Below are 9,697 nucleotides of genomic sequence, written 5' to 3'. Positions count from 1 at the left end.
GTTCTTGCTGGCAGAATGGAGAACGTCATTGTGATGAGAACTACTACGGATCAAACTGTACCAAACATTGTATAAACGTCACACATGGCACTTGTTCACAGAAGGGAGAACTCGTTTGTCGTGAAAATTACTATGGGGAGAACTGTACGAAATTTTGTCCGAACGTCACGTCGGGAACCTGTTCACCAGATGGAATCTTAACCTGTCATGTGAATTTCTATGGTCACAACTGTACCGTATTTTGTCAAAACGTGACACATGGGACTTGTTCACAGGATGGACAACTGAAATGTCATGAGAATTACTATGGTACAAATTGTACCAATTTCTGCCCAAATCTCACACATGGTACATGCTCAAAAGATGGAGAAATTGGTTGTCATGTTAATTTCTATGGGGAAAACTGTACCAAATTTTGTCAAAACGTCACGTTCGGCACTTGTTCACATCTCGGAGAACTAGTTTGTAAGGAGAATTATTATGGCGACAATTGCACGATATTCTGTTCCAACGTGACGCATGGTTCTTGCTGGCAGAATGGAGAACGTCATTGTGATGAGAACTACTACGGATCAAACTGTACCAAACATTGTATAAACGTCACACATGGCACATGTTCACAGAAGGGAGAACTCGTTTGTCGTGAAAATTACTATGGGGAGAACTGTACGAAATTTTGTCCGAACGTCACGTCGGGAACCTGTTCACCAGATGGAATCTTAACCTGTCATGTGAATTTCTATGGTCACAACTGTACCGTATTTTGTCAAAACGTGACACATGGGACTTGTTCACAGGATGGACAACTGAAATGTCATGAGAATTACTATGGTACAAATTGTTCCAATTTCTGCCCAAATCTCACACATGGTACATGCTCAAAAGATGGAGAAATTGGTTGTCATGTTAATTTCTATGGGGAAAACTGTACCAAATTTTGTCAAAACGTCACGTTCGGCACTTGTTCACATCTCGGAGAACTAGTTTGTAAGGAGAATTATTATGGCGACAATTGCACGATATTCTGTTCCAACGTGACGCATGGTTCTTGCTGGCAGAATGGAGAACGTCATTGTGATGAGAACTACTACGGATCAAACTGTACCAAACATTGTATAAACGTCACACATGGCACTTGTTCACAGAAGGGAGAACTCGTTTGTCGTGAAAATTACTATGGGGAGAACTGTACGAAATTTTGTCTGAACGTCACGTCGGGAACTTGTTCACCAGATGGAATCTTAACCTGTCATGTGAATTTCTATGGTCACAACTGTACCGTATTTTGTCAAAACGTGACACATGGGACTTGTTCACAGGATGGACAACTGAAATGTCATGAGAATTACTATGGTACAAATTGTACCAATTTCTGCCCAAATCTCACACATGGTACATGCTCAAAAGATGGAGAAATTGGTTGTCATGTTAATTTCTATGGGGAAAACTGTACCAAATTTTGTCAAAACGTCACGTTCGGCACTTGTTCACATCTCGGAGAACTAGTTTGTAAGGAGAATTATTATGGCGACAATTGCACGATATTCTGTTCCAACGTGACGCATGGTTCTTGCTGGCAGAATGGAGAACGTCATTGTGATGAGAACTACTACGGATCAAACTGTACCAAACATTGCATAAACGTCACACATGGCACTTGTTCACAGAAGGGAGAACTCGTTTGTCGTGAAAATTACTATGGGGAGAACTGTACGAAATTTTGTCCGAACGTCACGTCGGGAACCTGTTCACCAGATGGAATCTTAACCTGTCATGTGAATTTCTATGGTCACAACTGTACCGTATTTTGTCAAAACGTGACACATGGGACTTGTTCACAGGATGGACAACTGAAATGTCATGAGAATTATTATGGTTCAAATTGTACCAATTTCTGCCCAAATCTCACACATGGTACATGCTCAAAAGATGGAGAAATTGGTTGTCATGTTAATTTCTATGGGGAAAACTGTACCAAATTTTGTCAAAACGTCACGTTCGGCACTTGTTCACATCTCGGAGAACTAGTTTGTAAGGAGAATTATTATGGCGACAATTGCACGATATTCTGTTCCAACGTGACGCATGGTTCTTGCTGGCAGAATGGAGAACGTCATTGTGATGAGAACTACTACGGATCAAACTGTACCAAACATTGCATAAACGTCACACATGGCACTTGTTCACAGAAGGGAGAACTCGTTTGTCGTGAAAATTACTATGGGGAGAACTGTACGAAATTTTGTCCGAACGTCACGTCGGGAACCTGTTCACCAGATGGAATCTTAACCTGTCATGTGAATTTCTATGGTCACAACTGTACCGTATTTTGTCAAAACGTGACACATGGGACTTGTTCACAGGATGGACAACTGAAATGTCATGAGAATTATTATGGTTCAAATTGTACCAATTTCTGCCCAAATCTCACACATGGTACATGCTCAAAAGATGGAGAAATTGGTTGTCATGTTAATTTCTATGGGGAAAACTGTACCAAATTTTGTCAAAACGTCACGTTCGGCACTTGTTCACATCTCGGAGAACTAGTTTGTAAGGAGAATTACTATGGCGACAATTGCACCATATTCTGTTCCAACGTGATGCATGGTTCTTGCTGGCAGAATGGAGAACGTCATTGTGATGAGAACTACTACGGATCAAACTGTACCAAACATTGTATAAACGTCACACATGGCACATGTTCACAGAAGGGAGAACTCGTTTGTCGTGAAAATTACTATGGGGAGAACTGTACGAAATTTTGTCCGAACGTCACGTCGGGAACCTGTTCACCAGATGGAATCTTAACCTGTCATGTGAATTTCTATGGTCACAACTGTACCGTATTTTGTCAAAACGTGACACATGGGACTTGTTCACAGGATGGACAACTGAAATGTCATGAGAATTACTATGGTACAAATTGTACCAATTTCTGCCCAAATCTCACACATGGTACATGCTCAAAAGATGGAGAAATTGGTTGTCATGTTAATTTCTATGGGGAAAATTGTACCAAATTTTGTCAAAACGTCACGTTCGGCACTTGTTCACATCTCGGAGAACTAGTTTGTAAGGAGAATTATTATGGCGACAATTGCACGATATTCTGTTCCAACGTGACGCATGGTTCTTGCTGGCAGAATGGAGAACGTCATTGTGATGAGAACTACTACGGATCAAACTGTACCAAACATTGCATAAATGTCACACATGGCACATGTTCACAGAAGGGAGAACTCGTTTGTCGTGAAAATTACTATGGGGAGAACTGTACGAAATTTTGTCCGAACGTCACGTCGGGAACCTGTTCACCAGATGGAATCTTAACCTGTCATGTGAATTTCTATGGTCACAACTGTACCGTATTTTGTCAAAATGTGACACATGGGACTTGTTCACAGGATGGACAACTGAAATGTCATGAGAATTACTATGGTACAAATTGTACCAATTTCTGCCCAAATCTCACACATGGTACATGCTCAAAAGATGGAGAAATTGGTTGTCATGTTAATTTCTATGGGGAAAATTGTACCAAATTTTGTCAAAACGTCACGTTCGGCACTTGTTCACATCTCGGAGAACTAGTTTGTAAGGAGAATTATTATGGCGACAATTGCACGATATTCTGTTCCAACGTGACGCATGGTTCTTGCTGGAAGAATGGAGAACGTCATTGTGATGAGAACTACTACGGATCAAACTGTACCAAACATTGTATAAACGTCACACATGGCACTTGTTCACAGAGGGGAGAACTCGTTTGTCGTGAAAATTACTATGGGGAGAACTGTACGAAATTTTGTCCGAACGTCACGTCGGGAACCTGTTCACCAGATGGAATCTTAACCTGTCATGTGAATTTCTATGGTCACAACTGTACCGTATTTTGTCAAAACGTGACACATGGGACTTGTTCACAGGATGGACAACTGAAATGTCATGAGAATTACTATGGTACAAATTGTACCAATTTCTGCCCAAATCTCACACATGGTACATGCTCAAAAGATGGAGAAATTGGTTGTCATGTTAATTTCTATGGGGAAAACTGTACCAAATTTTGTCAAAACGTCACGTTCGGCACTTGTTCACATCTTGGAGAACTGGTTTGTAAGGAGAATTATTATGGCGACAATTGCACGATATACTGTCCAAATGTTCCGTATGGTAGATGTTCTTGGAATGGAAGATTAATTTGTAACAAGGATTTCTACGGCAGTGACTGTTCAACGTTCTGTAGAAACAATACCCATGGGGTCTGTGGGGAGGATGGACGTCTCACATGTCATAAACAATATTTCGGGAAATTCTGTGAATTGTTTTGTGAGGATATGCCTCATGGAAGGTGCGATGAAGATGGTGTGTTGAAATGTGAAGATATGTGGTATGGTAGTAATTGCTCTACTCACTGCATTGAATCCCAGCATGTAAAATGTGATGAAGAGGGTCGGGTGTACTGTTCAGACCAGTGGTATGGAAAAAACTGTTCTTTTTATTGCAAGGGAAGCAGACTAGATAAATGCAGTAAAGACGGTATGTTTTATCAGTTGTATTGTTGCTTGAAAATATAGTCTGCAAATGAAATAAAATACATGCATTTCTATATACAGTATTTGGAAGTAAAATCTAGAGATTTATTGTTAACCTGCATTGCAAAAATAACTATATAGATGTTCTACAACAAGTATGAAATGATTTCTCCTTTCATGAGAAGAAATGTAGCTCCTCCGTGCTCATTCTATATTCCAATGTCTTTTGTAAGAAAATCAATTAAATTCTTTTTTAAATCCGTTGCATTTTGTTTACAGGGTCTGGGGCAGTGACGATTGATGGACAGCTGAATGAAAAGTCCGTTTCAGAACTGGAGTTCTCTATCAAATTTTTTCTATCGGAAAATCTCTGCAAAAAGGGAACAAATATTCACGTGGGAATCGATGTCCTTAACGGTGTAGATAAGTACGTATGTAAGACAAGCTTTCAATTAAGTAAATGTTTTAGCTTGTCATGTTTGAGTAAATCGTATCGAAACATTTATTGCATAAAACTACATACAAGGTACACATACAACTGGATTTTCCCATCTGCCACAAAAATCATGTACGGATGAACGTCACTTTGAAAGAATTTTAAAACGAGTTTTATTGCCTTTTTGTCATTTTATGAGAAAGGGGAGGAGAGAGATGAAATTTTGAGGTTCATATAAGCGATTGTTATCGCTGTTACCTGATGAAATGTGTGAAGAACTGCAGTTCAGCTGTGCACCATTTGCGTCCGATGCATACTGCTTATCCCAAACCGGGTTAATAGTAAAGTCATACGTATCGGTACTTCTAAACCATACATTTACTTCAACATAACAAGTAACAATTAGTATAATTCCAACAAACGATTATTTCACTTTTTATTATCACAATTAGATCACAGCTGTCAACTGTAGCCCTCAGCATTGCCTGTGGAGATGAACTCATCAACAGCGATACCTTTCTACAGACTTACTGGGCGATGGCACCGGAGAAACTAAAGAAATACCACTTTCCCTGTACGTTTGTACCACCACCAAAAAGAAAGCATAATGTGGTGAGCTGCTTATTCTTTTTCTAAATACCCTTTCTCAAGAACATTCGCAATATTTTGCTCAATTTCAGGGGAGTTCCTTAGTTTTTGTTTGCTTTATTGTTTATTTACGTCGCACTCGAAAAATGTTTATTTTTATAGACACGTTTCCCGCTTTAGATTAAGTACCGCATATTTTTAAAACAAAAATTGCATCGCGCTCTGGGCCGCACCAGTGAATGTTTTATATCTTATCACCTATCGTGATATGGACCCTCCGTTTTGATGGTGAAAGGTGAAGATAACGAACAGTGATCAATCTCATAACTCCTATAACCAGTGCAAAATGGAGAGTTGGGCAAACACGGACCCCTGGATTCACCAGAGGTGGGATCAAGTGCCCAGGAGGAGTAAGCATCCCTGTTGACCGATCATACCATATATCTTGATCAGGTAAACGCAGTAAGCCGTAATCAAAATCAGTGTGCAAAAACAGCCTAACAATTGGTATAAAACAAGTCAGACAGCATTTGACCCAATGATATGTTGTATTAACAAACTAGATTGTTATAAACATCATAGAATTTGCAAAATGTTGACTTTAAACGAAACTGTTGAAACCCCTGCACCACCAACCTGTTTGTCAGTAGCCTGCCTCGATTTAAAAACTGATCATACGCAGAACAAGCGTTTGCTTTAGGAAAGAGGTAAACTAGCATCTTTTAGTTTTCTTGAAAACTTTCGTGTCAAATATGGTCCTGAAGCCTCTAATTACTTTGTCATTAAAGATTTACAGTTGATCCATATATTGAAAACGTATTAAATCTTTGTAAACAGTCCCTTTTTATTGTAGAAAATTTACCAGGCATAGTAACTAGGTAGGGGGTTCTACGAAATTAAGAAATGTATCAACCCTAGATCAGGGTTTCGGGGAGACTAGAAATATTAATCATATACACAATTGCGTACATGTACATATTAATTCGCTAAGACTGGCAAGCGCAAATAAACTTAAGAAATGTGTTTGTGTCACGTATCATAGCAAGAGTTCTTAAGCAATCACCATGAGGAATGAAATGAGACGGGTTACGTGAGAACAAACAGCCTAGTGATGTTTTGAAACACCTCGTAGTATTGAGTTTGGAAATAACTACTCTAGGGCTGGCAAATTTAGTAGGAAGTTACCGATTGCAAAATAGGATTGATTGTATATTGTTTAACGTCCCTCTTGAGAATATTTCACTTACATGGAAACGTTACCATTGTCGGTGAAAGGCTGCAAAATTTAGGCCTATGCTCGGCGCTTACGGCCTTTGAGCAGGAAGGGATCTTTATCATGCCACACCTGCTGTGACACGGGACCTCCGTTTTTGCGGTCTCTTCTGAAGGACCGCCCCATTTAGTCGCATCTTACGACAAGCAAGGGATATTGAGGACCTATTCTAATCCGGATCCCCGGCGGTGAGGGTACTGAGGACCTATTCTAACCCGGATCTCCACGCCACGCAAAATAGGAATAAAAACTTCAACAAATTTCACTTTACGTAAAGAGAAAACCAGTTCACCGACAAAAGACACAATTGCTGCAGCAACTCCAAGTCACATACTTCTACTTTTGGAATCTTATTGTTTGTTTATCATAGGCATGATCATGAACTTTTGTTCCATGTTAATTTCATGTTGATTTTTGTAGGATTGGTTGTCAAAAAACTGGCGCATGTTAGCAGTTTTATTCGGAGCAACAGCCATCATTTTGTTTATTGGTTATTTTATCCAAAAATATAGAAGGTATGAATAATCATAACAAAATAATAATGCTCATGCTCTCTCTCTCTCTCTCTCTCTCTCTCTCTCTCTCAGATATATATAGACATCAGAACCGACACTTGTCTGTCCTATCGCAAAATGGAAGCAATGATAAGCTTTTATTTCTTTTTTCAGGAAACGATTTAGAAGAATAGAAAAACATGTATACACTGTGGAACTTCAAACAACTGAGATATATAAGTAGCCGGAACAAGTGATATACAAATGTAGACCGAGATTTTACGAGAATGGCGTTTGTTTACTTTTTTGTTTTTATCGAATCCGTTTCTAGGAAGTTTGCAAAATGTAATTAAAGCAATACAAACTTGAACAAATATCTTTGCAAATTTCTGACATCTGAAGTATTATGAAAAGGAATCATGACAATTGAGTAGAAATGTTGTAGTTGAATCTCATTGTGTCCATTATTTTATTATTATTTTTCTATTTTTTTGTATTTGCCCTTATTGAATCGCCATATTTGTTGATTAAAAATCTTATTTAAGTTTTCAGATATTGTCTGTTTTTGTTGGAAATTAAATCAATAAATCTGTGTCGCATATGCTTTTCACTAACTGCATTCTATAAATGGAGTGATTGAATGACTATTGACTACATGTAGTATTAAATAGTATCTACACCTAGACTGAATTGATGATATTCCATCCATATTCTGGTGTACAACTATTCGTATGGAGGTATAATCAACAACTCTGATTTAAATATCTTCCGTTTATTGCCGTAGAGCGTTCGCTTTGTGAGCAGTAACTCTAGTGTTCAAGTTCTGACGTTGAAGTTCGTAAAGCGCTTGGCATAAGATAGATATCAGGTCCCCACACCGTACGGATCCGGGTTAGAATAGGCCCCCTACGTGTCATAAAAGACAACTACACTGTAAATGGGGCGGCCCTCTGGATGAGACCGCAAAAACAGCAGGTGTGGCACGATAAAGATCCCTCTCTACTCAAAGTCGGTAAGCGCCGAGCATAGGCCTATGTTTTGCAGCCCTTCACCGGCAATGATGACGTTTCCATGTGAATGAAAAATTCTTGAGAGGGACGTTAAACAATATATAACCAACCGGGGCATAGTAATACGGTTGGTGTTGATAAAGTAACGCACCCTCAGTGAATACGCGTTTCGAATTATTTCCCTTAAGAGATCTTGTTCACAGTCAGGCGCGAAACAGTATTTTTGCACGCAGGGGTGCTACTCGCACTACACCTCTCTGTCAACGGCTTTTTACAGAAACCTTGTAAAAATATTTGATATCCAACATTTATGTTTAAATATTTAGACATATTATGAAATGCTTTCGGTGAAGTTAAAGTGATGCTTACTGTAAATTGTTTAAAATCTCTGTTTTCTGATCCTAAAGTTGGAACTACATGTACTTCGTATCATGCGTATGAATGTGGGACATTCACGTGGTGGAGATTTAAATGTAAACATGGAATCAAAAGTAAGAAAGGCTGTAAAAAGTACGATACTACTTGTAGAATAAGAAACAAACAGGTAAATGGTAAATGTGTACTTATCAAAGTACCAGTCATGAGTGGGCTACGAAAAAGAGCCTGGTGTATCACCTGATGCCATAACTTTTAAAAGGAAAGGAATCGAGAATAGATGTTTATATCATGTGATTATATTGCCACGTGATTCCAAGCGTTGATAGAAGTATAAGTGAAGCTTGCGTAACGTGCCCTCTGGTGAGAGAATGGCAGGGGTGGGGGAAATGAGTGAATGCACACAGAAAGTTTCTCATACCCAGTTTCATCACCCGCTTATATTATAATGAATATAACGTTTTTTTTGTTTTTTTTTTTGCTCGTACATACCATATTTAGGATAAATTGATACTTGCAAATTGATATGAGTGTTTTCTTTTGTTTTCATTTTAGTAAACATTTCTTTTGATAGCCTTTTGTATTTTCTACATCTACGTATTTAAACAGAAGCCGCTTTTCATCGTACCATCTTCCTCACTGAATGTAGGTGTTAGGCATTTAGAGTAGTACTAAATCCACCTCCTACAAAGAAAAGCTCTCATCGCGAAACTAGCGTATTGACCTGCGACATCACATAAATACCGTTTCTAGGTTCGCGAAAGCCGAGAACATTTGGGGAAAAACGACTTCACTTGTTGGTTTCGAACGCAAAGATTGAAACAGAAAGAAATAAATAACTTAATCATACTAAGTTATGTAAACACTTCATTTTAACTATTTTATTGTGTGTCTGTTTTATGTTCCTTTGGAAATTTTTTCACTCATATTGAAAAGTCACCAACTGTAAGCAGAGTAACACAAATTTTGACTCGTGCCTTCGT

General features: G+C 38.7%; 1 protein-coding gene across 1 annotated transcript; it reads left to right on the top strand.

The window, feature by feature from the left end:
- Positions 1 to 4,217: 4,217 nt before the first annotated feature.
- LOC125656579 (uncharacterized) lies at positions 4,218 to 8,481 on the top strand. Its single transcript, XM_056143894.1, has 5 exons — positions 4,218 to 4,542; positions 4,818 to 4,965; positions 5,427 to 5,586; positions 7,256 to 7,350; positions 7,504 to 8,481. The coding sequence occupies exons 1-5, from the start codon at positions 4,341 to 4,343 to the stop codon at positions 7,571 to 7,573; spliced, it is 675 nt and encodes a 224-aa protein (XP_055999869.1). The 5' UTR covers positions 4,218 to 4,340; the 3' UTR covers positions 7,574 to 8,481.
- The last annotated feature ends 1,216 nt before the right edge of the window (positions 8,482 to 9,697 follow it).

This window comes from Ostrea edulis, chromosome 7, assembly GCF_947568905.1.
Source record: "Ostrea edulis chromosome 7, xbOstEdul1.1, whole genome shotgun sequence".
In the NCBI taxonomy this organism is placed as follows: domain Eukaryota; kingdom Metazoa; phylum Mollusca; class Bivalvia; order Ostreida; family Ostreidae; genus Ostrea; species Ostrea edulis.
The sequence above is the reverse complement of the archived record's forward strand: the minus strand, read 5'-3'. Positions and strand labels throughout refer to the sequence as shown.

Excerpts from the sequence above, each read along its gene's own strand:
- LOC125656579 (XM_056143894.1), top strand. The coding sequence starts at position 4,341 with ATGCCTCATGGAAGGTGCGATGAAGATGGTGTGTTGAAATGTGAAGAT. Across the intron at positions 4,966-5,426 it reads GTCCTTAACGGTGTAGATAA|ATCACAGCTGTCAACTGTAG; the intron begins GTACGTATGTAA and ends TATCACAATTAG. Across the intron at positions 5,587-7,255 it reads CAAAAAGAAAGCATAATGTG|GATTGGTTGTCAAAAAACTG; the intron begins GTGAGCTGCTTA and ends TGATTTTTGTAG.